Here is a 23,647-nt window from a genome sequence, read left to right on the forward strand (position 1 = left end):
CTGGAATTAGTTGTGTTAAAAATGGAACTGTTTAAATGAAGAAATTTATTTTTTGTACCTACACTCAAGATGTAGTTTTGTGTATTCACATATGCTTTATTAACTGATTCTTGAATAGTTTTGTGTCAAAATGGAACTGTTTTATGAAACTGTTTATGTAAGAATGAAATTACTTATGGAATTGTTTTTGTGAACAAAAAAATGGAACTGTTTAAATGGAAAAATATGAGTTTTCTAACTAGGCTTGAGATTTTGTTTTAAAAAATTATAAAGAAAAGGGAGAAATAATGTTCCTTAGTGTATTTAATTTTAAAAATATTTTCTTGTTATTTGAGTGGATTAATGTTATGTTTTGTTAGTAAGAAATACAAATGGGTATACTAAGATTACTTTAAAGTGTAAAGAGTTTTATTAAGAAACTGCTTTTGGATGTTTTGCTAAAAGTTTTCAAAGTGTTAATGGTTAGATTGAGAATATTCCTTTTCAATATGGGTTTATAGGAATTGTGTAAGTTTGGGTTCTTCTAACTAGGTTTGAGATTTTGTTTAAAAAGTTTACAAAGGAAAGGAGCAATTATGAGTGAATTAAGGTTGAATGTATGTTTGCAGAAATTATGTTAACTTATTGATATTAATGCACCCTAGTTTTGTGAAGTTAAGGAAATATTTAAGTTTGCATAAACATCAATTTTTCCTACGTTCTGTTAGCAAGAAAATTCAAATGGTTCTATTAAGAGTTAAAGTTGTAAGACTGCAAAAATTATAACTATATATAGCAACATATATGTTAATTCAAATGGTTCTGTTAAGAGTTTGCTTTGAGATGTAAGATTGAGAGAATTGTAACTATGTATAGCAATATATATGTTAACCTGTTACTGGTAATGATGAAATACAGGATTCTTTAAGTTTGCAATTGCATTAAGTTTTTGGTTTAGAAAGGGCTTGATGCAGCTAAAGACTGCTGTAGTCACCTTGGACCTAATCCAAAAGAGAAATGCCATCTTTATCATCCTCTACTCCCATACTGGGAGGTATAACAGCTATGGAGGTTGCTGTAAGCTATTAAAAATGAGTTATTTTTATATATTAAGAAAGAGGGACCTGTTTCATTTTCAGGTTCCTAGTGGCTTTATCCAGCAGATCTGCATAGAGAGGATGATTAGGACCACGGGCCTAAGTGCAGGTGTCTGAGATGGTCTGCACTTGGCTGTGGTGGGGAGGGAGGTCTTTTTCTCCACCCCTTGGCATTTCTATAAATACCCTGGGGCAGAGACAGTCAGGGCTTATTGGAATAGGTTCCAGGCCCTCTTGAGGCTATCCTTTATTTTCTATCTATTTATCTCCACAATCTAAAACCTTCTATCTAATATTTCCTGCTGCTTGAACTCAAGAAAACTCTGGAGAACTGTGCGGTTGGTGGGTAAATGCCCTGCTGTATGCACTCACTCATAAGTGGATATTAGCTGAAAAGTATAGGATAACCATGCTACAATTCACAGCCCCATAGAGACTAGGTAACAAAGAAGGTCCAAGGGGTGGGGGACCACAAAGATCTGCATGGGAAGATGAAAGAGATATCCTGGGTAGGCTATAGGTGGGTAGGGATGGGAACTTGAGAGATTGGGTAGGGGATAGATAGAAGGGGAGAGTACTGAAAGAGATTATTGGAAAGTCGGGCATTTCAGGATCAGGTAGAATCCATATGCAAGTAAAACTCCCACAAACCTACAATGATGGCTCCAACTCAGTCTCCAAGCAATACTGGATACTTAGTCTGAATTGCTCATATCCTGTGATCAGATTGATGACTACCTCAATTGTCATCAGAGAGCCTTCATCCAGTAACTGATGGAAACAGATGCAGAGACCCATAGCCAAATATTAGGCCGAGCTCAGGTATCTTGCTGAAGAGAGAGAAAGGTAGGATTATAGGAGCCAGAGGGGTCAAGGTCATCACAAGAAAGCCTACAAAAACAACTAGCCTGGCTAAAAGGAACTTAACCAATCTGAACCAACAACCAGGAGTCTGCATGGAAATGACCTAGGTCTTCTACATACATGTGACAATTGTGTAGCTTGGTCTACTTGTGGGACACCCAACAATGGGATCAGGGGCTGTCTCTGATGCTTTTGCTGGCTCTTGAGATCCTATTTCTCATACTGGATTGCCATGCTCATCCTTAATACATTGGCAGGTGCTTAGTCTTACTGAAACTTGGTATGCCATGCTTTGTTGATACCTGTAGTCAAATTTCTAAACAGTCTTAGTAAATAAGAAACACAGAGCCAAATACAGGGGTAACAGCTGAAGAGATTAGAGAATTAGCGAAGAGCCACTAACTACCCTTTAGCTTACCACCAAGCCATAGTTTCCCACACAAGAGAGCTTCTTCCTGACTGACTTGTGTTTTTATTGACTTTCTGTTCTGCCTTCTCATTGGCTCTAAGCACAGCCACATGACTTCCTTGTCACTGCCTGTCTATACAGACCTCCAGGTCTCTATGGTTGGTACTGGAATTAAAGGCTCGTGTCACCATGCTTGGCTGTGTCCTTAAACACGCAGAGACTCTGCCTGCCATGTGATCAGATTAAGGGTATGTGCTACTACCGCTTGACCTGCTTAATGGCTATTTGACCTCTGATCTCCAGGTAACTTTATTTATTAGCATACAAATAAAATATCACATTTCAGTACAAATAAAATATCACCACAGATACCCATGGGAGCCCTGCTCCTTTCTGAACAGAAACAGAGGAGTGGAAGGGGGGCAAAGTGGAGGTGGGTGGAAGGAATAGGAAGAGAGAAGGGAAGGGAAACTGTGGTCAGGTTGTAAAATAAATAAATAAAACCTTATAATACACATAATTAGGTGTATAAATAAAACACAACCCCCGCCTTAAAGGAATAAGAGAATTGTTTATCTGGAGCCAAATTGGAGTGACCATGGCCCAGGAACACAGATTTAAGACTACTACAATTTCCATGTTCTTATATGCAAGGAGTTTCATGAAGCTTTAAAAGTATGTCAGAGCAAAATTCTATAATAAATCAAGGTAAGTTTAAAATGCAGTGGTGTGTAGATGAGAGAGGAAGTTACAGCAAGATGGGGGAAGATTTTCTACAGACCTCAGATGGTATCTATGTACAGTCTTACCTTACAGAGAGGTGGAAGCTAGCGGTCTGCTACATTAAGAGAACTCAAAGGTGTTTTTTGTTTTGTTTTGTTCTGTTTTGTTGTTATTGTTTTTAACTCAAAAGATGTTAGTTCATACTCAGAAGTGGACAAGAATTAGCTATTCAGGGGGCTAAAGTTAGCTTGGGATCAGGTAATTAGTCTCTGGTCCTACACTATCCCAACCTTTCTACATCCCTGCAATACTAATCAGGCATATCTTATTTTTCAAGATTCTCATTGACAATTCCCCCAGTGACCATCACATTTTGTACATGCAGGGGCTACATATTATTGATTTAATATTATAAGGTCTCTTGTAGCCAGGAAGCGTATTCCTAGGATTTGATGTAAATGAGACTGAGCATTGGTCAGGACTGCAGTCTTTTCTTGGTTATTTCTTTTTTGAGTTTTTGTTTTTTTGTTTTGAGACAGGAATTCTCTGTATAGTTTTGGTGCCTGTCCTTGATCTCACTCTGTAGACCAGGGTGGCCTTGAACTCACAGAAACCCACCTGGCTCTGCCTCCTGAGTGCTAGGATTAAAGGTGTGCACCACTGCCACATGTCCAGGACTGCAGTCTTAAGGAGAGAGAAATAGCTGCTAACAGCAAGTAAGAAATAACCCTCCTGAACCCCCACCCATTGCTATCCCAGTTGTTGGCCAGCAGGGAAGAATCATGCAATCAAGCTCCTCCACCAAAATCCCCCATTGGACCCTGCAATCTATAAGACCCATGCCCTACTTCAAATCTACCCACCCTCTGTAACCCCATTAGCTTCCTGAGACATAGAATCCATCAGTACTCATTGGACCAAGAGTGGGTTCCTGAGACACAGAATCTGCCAGCTCTCATTGGACCAAGAGAGGCTTCCTGAGATACAGACTCCTCCAGCTCCCATTGGACCAAGAGTGGTTTCTAGAGACACAGAATTCACCAGCTCTCATTGGACCAAGAGCTCTTATTGGATCAAGAGAGCCTTCCTGAGACACAGAATCCACCAGCTCTGATTGGACCAAGAGCTAAGATTGGACCCAGTGTGGCCTCCTAAGACACAGGCACAGCAAGCACAGATTGGACTAAGAGGAGCTCCCTCAGACACAGGCACCTCTTACACCTATTGAAGGAAGAGATGAGTAGACACCAGTGCAAAAATGCAAACAACAACATAAAGAGCAATACGGCATCTCCAGAACCCAGTGGTTATACAACAGCAAGACCTGAACATCACAACATAGACGATGTAGAAGAAAGCAACCTTAAAAAATAACTTTATGAAGATGGTAGAGGTCTTTAAAGAGGAAATAAAAAATTCCCTTAAAGAAATTGAAGAAAAGACAAACAATAAATGGGAAGAAATCAATAAATCCCTTAAAGAAAGCCAAGAAAACCATGAAAAAGCAATTAAACATGTGAAGAAAACAGTTCAAGACCTCAAAACTGAAATAGAAACAACAAAGAAGTCACAAACCAAGAGAATGCTAGAAATAGAAATCTGAGTAAACAAACAGGAACTACAGATGCAAGCTTAACCAACAGAATACCAGAGATGGAAGAGAGAATCTCTGGTGTAGAGGATACAATAGAGGAAATAGATTCAACAGTCAAAGAAAACACCAAAACCAAAAAAGTCATAACACAAAATGTCCTGGGACATAACGAAAAGGCCAAACCTAAGAATAATGGGAATAGAAGAAAGAATAATACCAACTCAAAGGCACAGAAAATATATTCAACAAAATCATGGAAGAAAACTTTCCCAACTTAACGAAGGAAATACCTATGAAGATACAAGAAGCTTATAGAACACCAAATAGATAAGACCCCCACACACAAAAAAGTCCCCTCATCACATAGTAAGTAAACCACTAAACATAGAATAAAGAAAGAATATTAAGAGCAGCAAAGGAAAAAGACCAAATGACTTATAAAGGCAGACCCATCAGAATAACACCCAACTTCTCAATGGAGACTCTGAAAGCCAGAAGGACCTGGACAGATGTAATGCAGGCACTAAGAGACCATGGATGCCAGCCTAGACTAATATACCCAGGAACTTTCAATCACCATAGATGGAGTGAACAAGATGTTTTAAGACACAACCAGATTTAAACAATACCTATTCACAAATCCAGCCCTACAAAAAGCACTACGAGGAAAGCTCCAACCTAAGGAAGTCAGATGCACCCATGAAAACACAGGCAAGAGATAACTCCACAGGAGTAAATTACAAGGAAGGGAAACACACACACACACTACCATCAAAAGATAACAGAAATTAACAATCACTGGTCATGAATATCCCTTAATATCAATGAACTTAATTCACCTAGAAAAAGACACAGGCTAACAGAATGGATATGAAATCAGGATCCATCCTTCTGCTGCATACAAGAAACACACCTCAACTTCAAAGACAGACACTACCTCAGAGTAAAAGGCTGGGAAAAGATTTTCCAATCAAATAGACTTAAGAAGCAAGCTGGTGTACCTATCCTAATATCTAATAAAATAGACATCAAACTAAAGTCAATTAAAAGAGATGAGGAAGGACATTACATATTTATCACAGGAAGGATCTACCAAGATGAAGTTTCAGTCCTGAACATATATGCCCCAAATATAAGGGCATCCATATATGTAAAAGAAATATTACCTAAGCTTAAATAACACATCATACCACACACATTAATAATGAGAGACCTCAAAACCCCACTATAACCAATGGACAGATTTGCCAGACTGAAACTTAACAGAGACATAAGGGAACTAACAGATACTATGACTCAAATGAACTTAATAGATATCTACAGACCATTCCACCCTAACAAAAAAGAATATAATTTCTTCTCAGCACCCCATGGAACCTTCTATAAAATTGACCACATCCTCAGTCACAAAACAAATCTCTACAGATACAAAAAATACTGGAATGACCTCCTGTATTTTATCAGACCACCATGGCTTAAAGTTAGATTTTAACAACAACAAAAATTACAGACAGCCTACAATTGCATGGAAACAGAATAATGCTCAACTAATGTTTCACTAAAATCAGGAACAAGACAAGGCTGTCCACTCTCCCCATATTTATTCAATATAGTACTTGAAGTTCTAGCTAGAGCAATAAGACAACAAAAGGACATCAAGGGGATACAAAATGGAAAGGAAGAAGTCAAACTTCTACTTTTTGTAGATGATACGATAGAATACATAAGTGACCCAAAAAATTCTACCAGGAACTCCTACAGCTGATACACTCCTTCAATATTGTGGCAGGATACAACTCAAAACAGTCAGTAGCCCTCCTACATACAAATGATAAATGGGCTGAGAAAGAAATCAGAGAAACATCATCCTTTACAATAGCCACAAATAACATAAAACATCCTGGGGTAAGTAACCAAACAAGCAAAAGACCTGTATGACAAGAACTTTAAATCTTTGAAGAAAGAAATTGAGGAAGATATCAGAAAATGGAAAGAACTCCCATGCTCTTGGAAAGATAGGATCAACCTAGTAAAAATGACAATCTTAGCAAAAGCAATCTACAGATGCAATACAATCCCCATCAAAATCCCAATGCAATCACTGGAAAGAACAATACTCAACTTCATATGGAAAAACAAAAAAGCCCAAGACAGCCAAAACAACCCTGTACAATAAAGGAATTTCCAGAGGCATCACCATCCCTGACTTCAAGCTCTCCTATAGAGCAATAGTAATAAAAATAGCTAGGTATTGGCATAAAAACCAATATGTGAACCAATGGAATTGAATTGAAGACCCTGATATTAACCCACACACCTATGAACACCTGATTTTTGACAAAGAAGCCTAATCTGTACAAGGAAAAAAGAAAGCATCTTTAACAAATGGTCCTGGCATAACTGGATGTCAACATGTAGAAAATTGCAAATAGATCCACATCTATTGCCATGCCTAAAACTCAAGTCCAAGTGGATCAAAGACCTCAATATAAAACCAGTTAAACTGAACCTGATAGAAGAGAAAGTAGGAAGTAGTCTTGAATGCATTGGCACAAGAGACTACTTCCAAAATATAAAACCAGTAGCATAGACACTGAAAGCAACAATTAATAAATGGCTCCTCCTGAAACTGAGAAGCTTCTGCAAGGCAAACAGCACAGTAAATAAAGCAAAACGACAGCCTACAGAATGGGAAAAGATCTTCACCAACCCCACATGTAACAGAGGGTTGGTCTCCAAAATATATAAAGAATTCAAGAAACTAGACATCAAAATAAAGAACAAGCCAATTAAAAAAATGGGCTACAGAGCTAAACAGAATTCTCAACAGAATAATCTCAAATGACTGAAAGACATTTAAGGAAGTATTCAACATCCTTAGTCATCAGAGAAATGCAACTCAAAACGACTCTGAGATACCATCTTACACCTCACAGAATGCCTAAGACCAAAAACACTGATGACAGCTTATGATGGAGAGGATGTGGAGAAAGGGGAACACTTCTCCACTGCTGGTGGGAATGCAATCTTGTATAGCCACTCTGGAAATCAGTATGGTGGTATCTGAGAAAATTGGGAATCAATTTACCTCAAGACCCAGCAATACCACTCGGGCATATACCCAAAAGATGCTCATCCACACCACAAGGACATTTGCTCAACTATATTCATATCAGAACAATTTGTAACAGCCAGAACCTGAAAATAACCTAGATGCCCCTCAACCAAAGAGTGGATAAAGAAAATGTGGTACATTTACACAATGGAGTATTATGCAGCTGTTAAAAAACAATGCCAATGTGAAATTTGCAGGTAAATGGATGGAACAAAAAAATCATCCTGAGTGAGGTAACCTAGATCCAGAAAGACAAACACGGTATGTACTCACTCATGAGTGAATATTAGATGCAAAGCAAAGGTTAAAAAGGCTACAACCCACAACCCCAGAGAAGCTAGATGAAGAGGATGATCATGAGAGGGACATGCATTGATCATCGCAAGAAGGGGAAAAAGGTTAAAGTCTCCTTGGTAAACTTGGAGGGGGCAGTCAAGAGGAGGACATGGCGAGTAGGAACATGAGGGCTTGAGATGTCTGAGTTCGGGAGGGACAGAGAGGGAGAATAATGAAAGATATCTTGACAGAATGAGCCATTATCAGGTTAGGAAGAAATCTGGTGTTATCGAAATCCCCAGGAACCCACAAGGATGTCCACAGGTAAGACCCATAGCAATGGTGGAGAGGGTGCTTGAACTAGCCTTCCTGTGTAGTCTGATCAGTGACTATCTTAATTTTCATCATAGAACCTACATCCAACAACTGACAGAAATGATGCAGAGACCCACAGCCAAGCACTTGGCTAAGTTCCTGGAGTTCAGTTGAAGAGAGGGAGGAGGGATTATAAGAGCAAGGTGGGACAAGATCATGGTGGGAAAAAACCACATTGACAGCTGACCTAAGCTCGTGGGAGCCCACGGACTCTGGACTGACAGCTGGGGATACCGCAAGGGACCTTACTAGGCACCTTGAATGAGGGTGACAGATGGGTGGCTTGATTTGTTTGTGAGTCCCCTGGCAATTGGACCAGGACTCATCCAGAGTACATGAACTGGCTTTTTTTAGAGGCCATTCCCTATGGTGCCATACCATACTCAGCCTTGATACGGGGGGAGGGACTTGGGTCTGCCCCACCTTGGTATGCCAGCCTATGTTGAATAACCAAGGGAGGCCTTACTCCCTATGAAGAGTGGGTGGGGTGGGATGGGGGGGAGAAAGGGAGGGACAGGGAACAGTGGGCAGTATGTAAAATGAAAAAAAAAACAAGCAAACTTTAAAAAAATAAGCTTAAAGGTTAAAAAAAACTTTATATCATTGAAGAAAGATACTTGAAGAAGTTATCAGAAGATGGAGATCTCTGTGCTCACAGGTCAGCAGGATTCATATAGTAAAAATTACCATCCCACCAAAAGCATTCGACAGATTCAGTGCAATCATCATCAAAATTCCAACATAATTCTTTATAGACCTTGAAAAGACAATTCTCAGCTTCATATGGAAACACAAAAAGGAAGATATGTAAAAAAAATATTGACTAATAACACATCTACTGGAGATATTGCCATACCTAATCTCAAATTGTACTACAAGGCTATAGTAATAAAAACATCATGGTATTGGCATAAAAACAGACACATTGTTCAATGGAATTGATGACCCAGACATAAATCCACAAACATTAGGACACCTGGTTTTTGAAAAAGAAACCAGAAATAAACACTGGAAAAAAGACAGCATCCTTAAGAAATGCTGCTGGCCAAACTGGGTGGCTGTATGTAGAAAAATGCAAATAGGTACTTATCACCCTGCACAAAACTTAATTACAAATTGTTCAAAGACCTTAACATTATACCAGATACATTAAGTCTAATAGAAAAGAAAGTGTGGAATAGTCTTGAACTCATGGGCAGAGGAAACATCTTTGTGAACAGAACATTGATAGCACAGATACTAAGAAGAATTAATAACTGTGACCTCATGAAACTGGGATGCTTCTGCATGGCAAAGGACAGCATCATTTGTACGAGCAGGCTAGCAAATTGGAAAAATTTTTACCAACTACACATTCAGTGGAGGGCTAATATCTAAAATATATAAAGAATTCAAAAATGTAACATCAGGAAAATAACCCAATTAAAAAATGGGATATTGACGTAAACAGATTATTCTCAAAAGCAGCAATACAAATGATCAAGGAGCCCTTAAAGTAATTCTCAGCAACTTTAGTCCTCAGAGAAATGCAAATCAAAACTACTTAGAGATTTCCTCTTATACCAGTCAGAATGAGCAAGATCATGAAAACAAATGATAGTCCATTCTGGTGAGAATATGGAGTAAGGAGAGCACTCATCTATTGCTGCTGGTACTGAAAACTTGTTCAGACACTATGGAAATCAGTGTGGTAGTTTCTGGGGAGTCTGGAAATAGATATATCTCAAGGTCCCGCTATAGCACTCTTGGATCTCTATACCACTCTTGGACATGTATCCAAAGTACCCTCCATCATTTTACAAAAACAGTTGCTCAACCATGTTCATTACTTCTCTATTCATAATACCCCCAAATTGAAAAAGCCTAGATGTCTGTCAATGTATGAACAGATAAAGAAAATGTGCTACATTTACACAATGGAATATTACAGCATTAAAAGTGAAATCATTAAATGTTTAAGTCAATAGACAGAACTAGAAAAAATCCTGAGTAATCAAGACCCAGAAAGACAAATATGGTATGAATTCACATGTATGTGGACATTAGCTGTTAAGTCATTGATAAGCAAGCTACAATACTTAAAACACAGGTTAGGTGTAGAGTAAGGGACTAGAGGCAAGAGCTAGAGCATTCTAGAAAGCAGAAACTGACAGTTATGGATGGACAGAATGATTAAACAGAAAGGGATATGAAAGAAGGTGTTGAGGGAGAAAACATGGAGTGTGATAGGTAAACTAAGGACCATCTGAATGGTTGTATGGAAACTTAATACAGTGGAAGTTTCCTAAAATATATACACATATGAAGGTGATATAAATGGAATTACCAAATAATAGGGAAATAGAAACCCAGATGGACATCTCATATCACCAAAGGAAGCCTAAAATTCTGAGACTGGGTTATATATAATCAAGATTATCAAGATATTGTATAAAGGGGTCACATAGGAATCCCCAAACAATCTAGGCTATTGATAGTTCTCTACAAATTGATGGTAAGACTCTATTGCTGAAGATAACATATACAAAACTCATTGAACATGGAGAAGTTGAACAGGTCACTACTTAGAAACTTCACCCCTAGAAATAATGCTCACAGTACTTAAAGATTGTTTGCACCCTACCAAAGATAAAAGGTAAATGCCAACCCAGTTACAAAGCCTTCGATCTATAATGGTGACCTGCATGCAAGATACAGCCATGAAATAGTGGTACAAAGTTTGTGAAACTAATCAACCAATACCTAATTGGATTTAAGGCCCACTCTATGAGATGCAATCCATCCCTGACATTGCTTCTGTGGCCAGGAACCTAAGACTAGCAGGCTTGGGATCTAGGAGAAAATCAAATAGTACTCTTCTCCCCAGGAACATAGCAATAAAATGTCTAATGACTTTTTGCTATACTCATTGATTAGTGCCTTGCTTGGCCATCATTAGAGAAGCTGCCTCCTGAAATAGATGAGAATAATACAAAGATCCAAAGCTAGACAAGGTACAGAGAGCGAGAGACCTTGGACCTCTGCTTCCTAAATGGATAGCTTTATCAATACCCTCACTCCATGGCTTAGTGAACCCCACAGAAAATGTAGAAAGATTGTTTAAGCCAGAGAATGGAGGACACCAAGGAAACAAGGCCTTCCAAACACAGCAGCACCAATCAATACACATGAACTCACAGAGACTGTGGCTTCTTGCACAGGGTCTGTATGTGTCTGCTCAAATGTGGTTCCAGTGCTGAGAGAAGTGGACACATGGCTGCATCCATAACCCAGAAGCTATCTATTTGAACACTAATTTTCTCCAAAGGAGTCTCTCTGGAGAAACAAACCGCTCTTGAGACTAGACTCCATGCCTGGCAAAAGTTGGCCAACACAAAATGCTATTTTTTACTTTTTGGAGTTTTTTTAACTTTTCTTTTCTTATTTTCTTCCTTTCTTTCCCTTATTTATAGGTCTTTTGCTTATGTATAATGCTTCCTGATTTTGTGGGTTTTAGGGGGTTTCTGTGCTTGCCAATGTGTGTGCCTTTGAGTCTATATGTATTTCTTGTGCTTTTTGTTTGGCTTTTTGTTGTTCTGTTTTTTTGTTTCATCTTATTCATGTTTATTTGTGTTTATTGTATCTTAGTTTATTTTTTCTTTTCTTTAGATGCCTATTTGTTCTCTAATGAGAGAAAGCAGTAAAGGTTGTGAATCTAGGTGGGTAGGAAGGTGGATCTGAGAAGATTTGGGGGATAGCTAATCATAATCAAAATATGTCGTTTGAAAAAAATTATTTTCAATTAAAAATTTGAAAAAAATTAAAGTAATTTCTCCTTAACATTCCAGTACTCATGAGCACCTGTTAAATTCTGGTTCTAGCAGAAAGTGGCAAGTTTCTGCCAGAGATGCCCAAAGAATAGCTGGCTTGCCAATCTTGTCATCAAATTAATGAAATCTAATGGCCAAATTGTCAAGTAAACACTAAAATCATCTAAATTAATCCACTTCTAGGAAGAAAATTGGAGCTGCATGTTACAGTAAGTCTTTAGAGAAGAATGTAGCCTTGGAAATGTCTGTATTATCTCTAAAACCCACCTCTTTGTTCTGTGGTCTAGGTTATGTCACATAGGCACAGCACATTCAGTAATCGGAGATAATGTAAATTGGAATGTAGTCATTTGTTTGGTAACTCTGAAATTTAGTATGCTCAATGAGTTCTCAAAGGGCTTCCATGTATATTAGAGTTATTGCTGGCTATGTTGGTATGAAAGTTCAGAAAGTGGCAAGCTGCCATTCAGGCTCTGGAAGGCTATTTTGTGTCTGTCCCTTTAACTCTCATACAAAAAGGAGGTAGCAGCCAGGTCATCAAACAGCCACTATAAGATAATGTCAAAAATTTCTGGGTAGGAACAGAACGGAAAGCTTCTCTTTTTATAATCTTTCATCACATTTCACTGATGGGAATTTGCCTTTTCATTTCCTTGCTTGGTGATTTCCCATTCCTTGCTGTGAGCTTGTAAGGTTTGCACACAGCCAGTCCCCTTTGATCCTAGAACAATGATTATTAGGTTGAAAACCCATGGGTGGAAATTGTGAATATTGCAACACTCACAGTATACATACTGTTCAAGAGGATTGTGAACACCTGGAGTTATGGCTGGAACAATTCAGAGAGTATGGTATGGGGGAACATTTTCTCATGCTTCTGGTGGGTTGGTGGATTTCTTTTTGGTCACATTGCTCCAGTGGCTCCTTGTAAGCATTGCTTCTACATAACATATAACTCAGGAAGTTTATGTGTCATGTATGCCTTTCAGAGGGAAACATACCAGTGTGTTACATCATAAACTATTTGCCTCTATTTCAGCCCTCAGTGGTAGTAGGGGTAGTCAGTGTGGCAAGTGTATGGTAGGGTGTTTGAAGCCCAGCTCTCCCCTTACAAACGTGCAGGATAAGTTTATGGTCATAATCCAGTACCTGCTTTGCTGATGCTCCTTGTCAGCTATGCTAAACCAGAACAAATTATGTGTAGTACTTCCTGCCAGCCACTGAATATCTATAGAAGTCTTAAAGTGCATTTTTCCCTAGGCATTTCTCTGATAGTACTTTCTTCATAAGCCTCCACACCCTTATGTTCTGTACATGTAAGATATTTTCCTATTCTTATTTTAAGCTATCTGTCTTGAAGCCTTTTGTTCAGGTTTTTTAAGGGATTGCACTCTCTTTTTTCCTCCTTCCCTCAACCCCCATGATACCTCTGATATGAGGATCTGTATTTCACAGTTGTATTCCAAATTCAAAGTCTGATCATGGTGGCCCCATATCTGTTTTGTCTAATAATGGTCATTATGAAAGATAACTGGCCCCAGCTTCCTAATCCTCAGGGGTAGAGAGATACCTGTGTTTTGCATTTCCTCTTCTTCCTGATCTCATGAATTAAGAATCAAAAACTATAGACATTTCAAGCTTGGCAGCTGAAGGGGGAGCAAGGCTGAGGATTCCTTTTGGGATTTTGTGGTAAAGTGATTGGACATGCTCTGGGATTAGTGTGACTTTGATTCCTTTGCCTTCACAATGTGAATGTTTCTAGTTGTCTAATGAGTCAAAGTCTAGCCAGTTTGATGATTTAATGATCAATTCCTTGATCATTAAACAGGCATTAATTTAATGTGTCTGTGAGTAGAAGCAATCAGGAAATTTATAGTCCATTCTGTAGATGATGATAGTTAATTTGGACTTTTAACTCACAAAGCCATTAAGATTTGATTTTGTCTCTTAGAGTGTCAGAAATATTTTTATCATAATTTATTACCACAAAAGTATAATTCTTTTTTTTTAATTTATTTTAATTTATTTTGCAATACAATTCAGTTCTACATATCGGTCACGGATTCCCTTGTTCTCCCCCCTCCCGTCCCCCTCACCTTCCCCCCAACGCCCCCCCTCCATTCCCATCTCCTCCAGGGCAAAGCCTTCCCCACAGACTGAGGTCAACCTGGTAGACTCAGTCCAGGTAGGTCTAGTCCCCTCCTCCCAGGCCGAGCCAAACAATCCTGCATAGGCCCCAGGTTTCAAACAGCCAACTCATGCAATGAGCAAAATATTTCTGACACTCTAAGAGACTTAAAGTTTTGATGGACTACACAGCCAGAGTGAACAATATACTTTGAAATTCTTCATACTATGTTCATACTGTACACTCACGCTGTTAGTTTAACCTTCCTTTAAGAGAACATTTTCATTTTGTCTTATTGACTGTGTCCTTCATCAAGTGACTGGTGAAAGCAGATGCAGAGATACACAGCCAAACCCCAGGTGGAGCTCCAGGAGTCCAACCGGTGAGAGAGAGGAGGGATTATATGAGCAAGAGATATCGAGACCATGATTGGAAAAAGCACAGATACAAATAGCCAAACTAGCGGAAACACATAAACTGTGAACCAATAGCTAAGGAGCCCCCATGGAACTGGACCAGGCCCTCAAGATAAGTGAGACAGTTGATGAGCTTAAACTGTTTAGGAGGCCTCCAGGCAGTGGGACTCGGACCTGTCCTTGGTGCATGAGCTGGCTTTTTGGAACCTAGGGCCTATGCTGAGATACTTCACTCAGCCTTGTTGTAGGGTGGAAGGACTAGACCTGCCTCAACAGAATCTACCAGGCTGAGCTGAATCCCCAAGGGTGACCTTGCCTTGGAGGAGGTAGGAATGGAGAGTGGATTGGAAGGAAGGCTGGAGGGTGGGAGGAGGGAGGACAGGGGAATCTGTGGCTGATATGTAAAATTAAATTAATTATAAAATAAAAATATTTATTAAAAAAGGAGAACATTGTAACACCAAACATTATTCACCTATGATTTCCCATATAATCAGCTTTTACAAAATGAGATAATGCATAGTTCTAACCTTATTTTGTGTGATCTTCATGCACCTGAAGGAAGACTAATTCACATGTGTTTATATGTGTGTTATGATATTTGCTTAAAACACAAATTTAGGTTTCAATAAATTTTATAAAGTATCCAGAATAGTTAGAAATATTATACAGATATTGTTTGAATAAGAAAAGATGTTTGTAGCACTATTTTTTATTTGAGTGAGTGAGCTTGAATAAGTTGTCAATCTCTAGTAAAACTCTGTTAAAGATTTCTGTCTAATATCCTTAATTCTTTTCTGATGTGATGCATTCCGTGCTGTTCAATAAATACAGAGTAAAAAAAAAAAAAAAAAAAAAAAAAAAAGATTTGATTTTGGATTTATTGTTGTGTTTGTTTCTTAAGTTGGTTTTATGTGTATAAGTGTTTTGCCTAAATGTGTGTTTGGCATGACATTTATGTGCAGTACCTGTGAAGACCAGAAGAGGAAGTGAACTTTGGGTCATTGTGTGTTTGGTGCGGAGAACAAACCCTCGTCCTTTGTAAGAACAGCAAGTGCTCTTAACCACTAAACCACCCTTCTAGCCTTTGAATTTGGATTTTAAACATATTACAGACTTTTAACTTTTGTCTTCCTTTCTTGCAGTTTAGTTTGTCTTTGGAATATTTCCTTTGTTTAGTTTTATTGATATTATATTTTAAATAGTATTAGATATTGATTCAGCACTGAAATATGATGCACCAAAGGAAAATTTATATATTTTAATAAATACTACATAAATAATTCTTTTTTCATGTGTGTGTGTGTGTGTGTGTGTGTGTGTGTGTGTGTGTGTGTGTTACAAGTGTGTGCATGTGAAGGCCTGAGGTTCATGTCAGGAATTCTAATCTCTGTTCTGCTTCATGCATTATGATAAGGTGTCTCAACCAAACTCAGAGCTCACAAATATGACTAGTTTTGCTGATTACTGTGCTCTAGGAATCCCCATCTCTCCATTTCTGAGGCTTAAATTACAGACAGGACACCATGCCCACCAGCATTTATATATGGTTCTTCATGCTTGCATGGGAAGTACTTTAACTGCTGAGCCATTCCCCAAGCTCCTTAATGCATATTTAAAGTCAAAATATATGGAGCTTCAAAATGAACTTAGCAATTAGTAAAACTTTTAAGGATGTCTAAATAATTTTATCAGCCTGAAGAGATAGCAGTCAGTAAAGCCCTTATTGTGCAACTGTGAAGACCTGAGTTCAATCTGTAGAACTAATGTTAAAAAGCTAAGCATAGTGACACATGCTTATAACACCAATAGTGGGGAAGCAGGCACATGCAGGTCCTTGAGACTTGTTGGCCACCTGCCCTAGACTAATCAGTGAGAACTAGGCCAGTAAGAGAAACTGTCACAAAGCACATGTGGACAAAACCTGAGGAATAACATCCAAGTTTGTCCTCTCACCCTGTACATATAAGTGCATACACATGAACCTATACACATATGGCATGCACATATGTATAAATACACTGAAAAAATTCGAAAAACACTTTATCTCACATGTGTTTACAAAGTGCTGTAGAGTTCTGGAGAAATAACCCAAAAGAAATTTAAAATATTTTGACATGAACTCAGGCTGATTTCTGGCAAGTGAATTCATTTATATGACTCTATGCATTACTCCATTTGTATCCCTCCTGTTCTCTCCAATAACTGTCCTTTATCAATAATGGATACCAAACCCTCTCTACCATATCTATCCCTCTTTTGTAAAAGACCTACCTCTTCCCAGAATACCCTCCCTGCTCATACACAATCCTTAAACCACTCTTGACAGCTACATCCTCCCCAAGCCAACACACAAGCCAGGAAGACAATCCCAGCCAGCATACCAGGTATTAAAAGGTTTTAGGACTCAGCTGTTGCCTCTTGGCTCATTTTCTTCTTTCACTACTGAAAACAAAGACTACTGTTGAAAGTTACACATTTATTTTAACCTCCTAACACACAGCTAGCTTTTCCCCTAAGTTAATGGCTTGGGATGATTATAATAGCTGCTTGTAAAAGATAGTAAAGAGGTTCTTTTACTGAAACCAAACTCACCTTGAGTGGAAAGCACAGAGAGATAATTGCTCAGAGGAATTGTACACTGAAGAAGAACGGTTCACAGCATCTGAACTTGATAAATGATAGTGAAATGCCACTAGGGAATTACTCTTTAACTCTTGTGAGCTCAAGAGTTAAGAAAGAAAAAAGCTTGACAGAGGTTTATTTTTCAATTTTTGGTCATCTCAACAATTTTTAATTTTTTATTGCTATTATGTTGATGAAATTACAGCATAACTTAATATTCCATTTTGTGCCAGATATTTTATCAAATAGCTTGGTTGAAAACCATTGCTGGAAAAGAGTTTGAAATTATATATTATATCTAAATTACATATTAGAGTGGTGAATTATTTATTTAACACTGAAATAAGTTCAATATGAACCATTTATACACCATATAGGGCTATAAATTACAGTGCTTCAAATAATCACTTGTTAATTATGAGTGCTATGCTGAAGTGAAACAAAACTATCTGCTTTGTTTATCATAACCTTTCCTAAATTATCTCAGAATGACTGGAAGAATAATGGCTAAGCTTCATGGGTTAGAATTAAATGTCAGGTTATATGTTGGTAATTGTTAAAGTTATAAGGGCAGTAGTACAAAATCAATATTAATATCCAGTAGACCAGGCTAATAGCAACATATATTTATTGATACAGGCTACTAGGAACTCCTTGTGGATGTAAAGACTCATAAAAATTGAAAATTCACATTTGCAGTCAGGCATAGTGGCACATGACTATCATTCCAACATGAGGGAAGTTGAAGTAAGAAAATCAGGAGCTTAAAGCAGGTATTGACTACATGCAACTTTGTCTCAAAAATGAATTATAAAATTTAAAAAGAAAAAAATGATGTTACCTTATAACAGTATTCCTCCCCAAATTGCTATCCATTCCTATTTTTGTCAGATAGTACCTTGACAGGATGATATAAGTGAGAGTGTCAGAATCTGTACATTAGTAAACAAAGTATGTACTAGAAATGCTAGAACAAAACCAAAATAAAATAAAATATAAAGATATTAAATTCTGTGTGGTACTAGACATCCACTTACAGTATTTTGGAAAGACCATATACAGGTGTACAGAAGACTGAGATACCCTAAGTTCTACTCAACATCTTTGCTAGGCAACATCCTTCCAATCTCTCCCCTATAAACAATGATCTTGGGTTAAACATCTGTGGTAGGATTGAAAAAAGCTCAGTGGGACTGCTGGCATATAGCTTTGGTACAGGTACAATATAGAACACACCTGAACCAGCTTTAAGACTTCAAAGTAGAGCTGTTCTGTAGTTTGGTATGCATGCATTATGCTGACCACTCTGTGGATTAAAGGTACTCCTGAAAAAATAACAAGACTTGGGCAATTAGCTCAATAGAAATAAGGTAAATACTGGAGAATATGGATTTGGAAGTCAGACATCAGCTATAGCTGTAGCAATAACCCTTTTAGTAGTGACTGATAGTAAAAAATAAATGAACAAAAGAAAACAATCAAACAAACTTGACACAATATAGAGTTTACCAGACCTAAGAGTTAACTGGAAGGAAGATGAAAACAATCTGTTCTTGGGTTCAGTTTTTTTCAAGGAAGATTTCTAAAGGATGTGTCTAGATTATTAAAACAAAATCATAAAATTCTCAAGTCCCTCAATGATAGACCATAATATGAAAAAACAACTCCATTAACACAATCTGATGGTCTTTAGCATTCTTGGTCCTCTAGATTACCACTGGTATACTGTATTTGATGTGCAACTACTGCAAGAGCACATTAACACCTAGTAAATTAACAACAATTTGTGTTTCCTCCTATGTTGTAAGCCATGACTTGTGTGAACAAGGCACTTTCCCATTATGAAAGTTAATTAGAAGTAACGGAAGATACAGAAAGAACAAATTTGATTGCATTTTTGTGAAGCAAAGGGGATATGACTTAGTAAAGATATAGCAGTAACTTTTTTGTGACATAGTAAAAGTGAGAAATGACATACTAATATACCATGAAAGTTAGAAAGCCTGTGTTAATGGACTAACTTAACAGAATATGTGTGAAAGTGTCAGGATCTAGTCCTGAGTGGAAATCACAACTAAGTTGCTGCTACATATTACAAACATCCAAGCCCAAATACCTCATTTTCACTGCAACATTAGGTAGTGTCTAAGCAGTGTACTGACAGCAAAGATGTCAGAATTGTATCAGTCATTCAATAGCTACTTCAGTTTTATAATAAAATTTGACTGCAGTCTCAGATAATCAGTTTGGGACAATTTCCATTTATTTGTTTTAATCCTTGTTATTATGGTCTCCAAGGGTGAGGTTTAGGAGACACTTGATGTTTCAGTTTGGGAAAATCTTCAGAATTGTCCACATGTGAAGAATGTGGGGTGGATTTTGCATGATGAAGAACATTTCTTTTCCTAAAACTCTTAGGTGTTTTTGCAGCTATGGAGCCAGAATCACCACGCTTAACATGCTCCAGTGGAGGTTCATTCTTTCCAACAGATAGGAAATGTTTCTCAAGAGCCAAGATATAGTCAATTGCATCTTGTACATTACAGGATGATCCACTCACAATGATGCTAGAATTAGTACAGATTCCTTTTGAAGGTACACGGATGTCTACTTGGAATTTTTCCATGATTCTATGGATGGATTGTCCACCAAATCCAATAATATTGGAACAAACCTGATGGTTCAGTGGGATTTCTCTGGAAACTGTTTTTTCAATCTTACGGAGCAGTTTCATTATTGCATCTCGAGCTCTTAGGATGTTGTCTTTAGAACCCGAAATGGTAATTTGATCTTGCATTGGATTTCTTATTTTATTTGAAAAATGAACAGTGACATTATATTCTGTGCAAATCTGGGAAATAAGTATACCTTTATTACCAAAGATCTTGGAATGATATTTGGGATCTAAACTGAATGTTTGCCTAAAATTTCTTAATGTCTGGTTTTCTATTTCCATTTGTAAAGCTTTTACTTGTTTTTGCAATTTCATCTTGGCTTGTTCTACATTTGCTTCAAGGCCCATAATAGATATGATATGAAAATTTCCTCCGGGTTGTGATACCTGAACATGAACTCCAAATTCCTTTATTAGCTTGCGTAACCCACTTCCTTTGTGCCCAATGATATATGGATGTAGGTGAAAAGGTACTTGGACTTTAGCGGTGACAGGAACAAAAGACTCCACAGCTTGGGTGGCTGCCCTGCTATTTTCTGCTTTGTCCGAAAGAGACATGGTGTCACTTTTGTTTGGAGAAGTCGAAGCAGATACTTTAGTGATATTTTCTCCTTTTTCTTTCCCATTTTCCTGAACTTCTAGATGTGTGTTTGTAGTTGGTTTTTCTGAGTCTGGAAATTTGATTTGAACCTTACAATCTCTTGCAATTTGTTGAATTCTAGAGCATATTGGTCCCATGATAAAAGGATGGAATTTGGGGGGAATAACACACCGTGTTGTGACTTCGGAACGCAAGGGATCAAATATCTCCTGAATATGTTTCTTTGCTGCTTCAACACAAGCTTTTGCTCCTTTTATTGTGACTTTTGTACTCTGTTTTCCTGCATATGAAAAGGTAATAAACACACCACCATATTCCTTAATTATTTCTCGTAAAAGCTGCCCCCTTTGCATGATAAAGTAATTGTGGAATTTGGGATTTATCAGTATGCTATCCTCCACCACATTCTCCAGATCTTTCAGTAAAACCTCTACCTCTTTTTGCACATCTTTAACAGCCTCTTCTGTCCCTATGATGGTTACTGACTCTTGATCCTTGTTCTTAAAGGTAGGGAAAATGATGCGTGCCCCTGTCTTTTCACAGATTTTATGAAGATTTCCACCATTTTCACTCATAAGAAAATGGTGATATTTTGACTTTACAGGGACAGCCACGGAGTAACTCTTGGCTTGCTCGTCTTCTGCAAGTTGTAGAAGTTTCTTCCTAGTCCTTTCAACATTTTTTGCAGGGCCTCTAATGATGACATTTTGAAGGCCCAATTTGCTACTTGGAAAATGAATATAGACTTTGCCACATTCTTCCATGATTGAACTAATCAAAGACTCTTTAGAATCAGATAGGGATTTGTGTAGACTAGGAGGAACAGAAATTTCCACTTCAGAAACTTTGGCTATGTTTTTATGCATCGAGAGAATCCAGTTATGAGTTAGTTCACGGTTTTCTGGCTTTCTAACAATGATATTATTCTCTGAGTTGTAACTTGATGATGTAAAGTTAACCCTTCCTCTTGAATTTAGATTGGTAGCATCGTTTTCCCTTTGCAAAGACCTATTTGGATACAGAATGTATTGTCTTTTGGAAGTCATTGTTGATTTTGAAGTATATGCAATCCAGATGATTTGCAGATTATTCAGCAGCAGCCCCAAGACTAAAAAACTGCTTGTAGTTGTCTTTTAGCATATTACTGTGTGAGAAGAATAAACACTTTAAAGGCAATTTGCTTCAAAAATAATCCATAGGGTAGACAATAAAATAATTAATTCATTTTCCTGAGAATATATTAGAGTTTCATCGATTTACCTATCCTTATATGAGCACAAGGTAAATTCAAATTATACGGACTGTATGGAAATAAACACAACATTTTCAAAAGAAAGTTCATCATTTTAAGTAATCTTATGACATTCATAAACAACCCTTATTCTTCCAAACCCAGAATCATTGTTTTTCACCAGTACCAGCTGTTGTTTCCTAATTATTATTGCAAAAATATGCTTATCTAAGTCTCTAAAGATACTGCATTTAACAGTGCTTGCTATTTTCAGTAAGAATTTTAAAAATATATATCTTAGAATAGCAAGGAGCTGTCTGAGTCATCAAATAAAAAGACATGGAACCATTATGGGGACTAAATTGGAAAGGTGATATTGGGGAAAATGGGAGGAGATAAGAGTATAACAAGGAGAGAATAAAATAAAATAATTTTTACATTTTTGAAAAATTACCATGAAACCCATAATGTATAATTAGTATATACTGATAAAAGTATATTCCATGTGTTTAATTTATGGGATTTTAATAAATTTAGAGTTTACAAAAAATATCTTAACTGCAGAAGGTTCCCATCACTTACATGGGTCCCCCATGCTCATTTATAAAATGATCTGCACAAAAACCTCAGTTACTTGTTTGAGTACTGTTTTGAGATCCACATTTGTTGAGATATAATGTATATTCTTCTTTTAATTCTAAAAAACACCCCATTTCTGTTTAGAGCACCTTAAAGATTGTTTTGACTGACATTCTTTCCTGGGTCCACCTCCTCTAGTAGAAGTCTACATATTAAGTTATTAATGCATACTTCTTTGAACTCATTCTATCCATAGTATTCTTTCCCTATGTAATACAATTTAGACTCATAACTTGGAATACCACCGAAATAGCCACTAATCACTCCTCAAACATACAATGCTATCTCCTAGCTTCAGTGTTTATATATTCATAAGCCACCTCAGTATCATCAAATGAATACCTCATAGTCCTTTGAAACTTATTCCATATGTTTATCTATTAATATCCAGATTTTATTGTTTGAACTGTATTTGATTTTTGTTTGTTTGTTTTTTCAAGACAGGATTTCTCTGTATAACAACTCTGGCTGCCCTGGAACTCGCTTTTTAGACGAGGCTTGCCTCAAACTCACAGATATCCACCTGCTTCTGCCTCCTGAGTGCTTGGATTAATGGCATGCACCTCCACAGCCTAGATTGAACTGTACTGGAATTTTATAAATACATACTGATTTTCCTAAAGCTTGCCAAGTATTTAATGCCATTTTAATTTCATTCCTGCATTTCTATCATGGTATTAATAAGTACTGACTGAAATGCTATACCTCCTCTCTCGCATTTTTTTCTAACTTACCATGCTGTTGTTAAACTAGTCCATCTCTTGCTTGGTCCTTGTCTCATGTACTTGTCTTTTGGGCACCAAACACATATACACTCCTATATAAACTTTCTTTTTCTACTTAACATCTCCTTTTTTTACTTCTAAGGTAGTAACATCTACACTTTCTCTTTCATTTCTTTATAGAAACTTGTTTTTATATTCATGTGTCTAAAGAAATATCTAAGTTATTCTTATTATATAGCTATTTAATCAGAAACAAATTGTAAAATATTATTCTTAACTGACTTTTTGTATACTTTTATCACTTATTACATATAATTCCTAAATAGGTGTATGCACTTACACTTATCTTAAGTTTTATACATAGCAA

General features: G+C 37.3%; 1 protein-coding gene across 1 annotated transcript; it reads right to left on the reverse strand.

Annotated features, from left to right (window-relative positions):
* Nucleotides 1–19,694: 19,694 nt before the first annotated feature.
* On the reverse strand, nt 19,695–21,731 carry LOC128115334 (vigilin-like). The gene has a single exon (XM_052745888.1). The coding sequence runs from the start codon at nt 21,729–21,731 to the stop codon at nt 19,695–19,697; it is 2,037 nt and encodes a 678-aa protein (XP_052601848.1).
* Nucleotides 21,732–23,647: the final 1,916 nt, after the last annotated feature.

This window comes from Peromyscus californicus, unplaced genomic scaffold (genome assembly GCF_007827085.1).
Source record: "Peromyscus californicus insignis strain IS unplaced genomic scaffold, ASM782708v3 Scaffold_10__1_contigs__length_136768540, whole genome shotgun sequence".
Classification (NCBI taxonomy): domain Eukaryota; kingdom Metazoa; phylum Chordata; class Mammalia; order Rodentia; family Cricetidae; genus Peromyscus; species Peromyscus californicus.

Excerpts from the sequence above, each read along its gene's own strand:
- LOC128115334 (XM_052745888.1), bottom strand. The coding sequence starts at position 21,731 with ATGACTTCCAAAAGACAATACATTCTGTATCCAAATAGGTCTTTGCAA.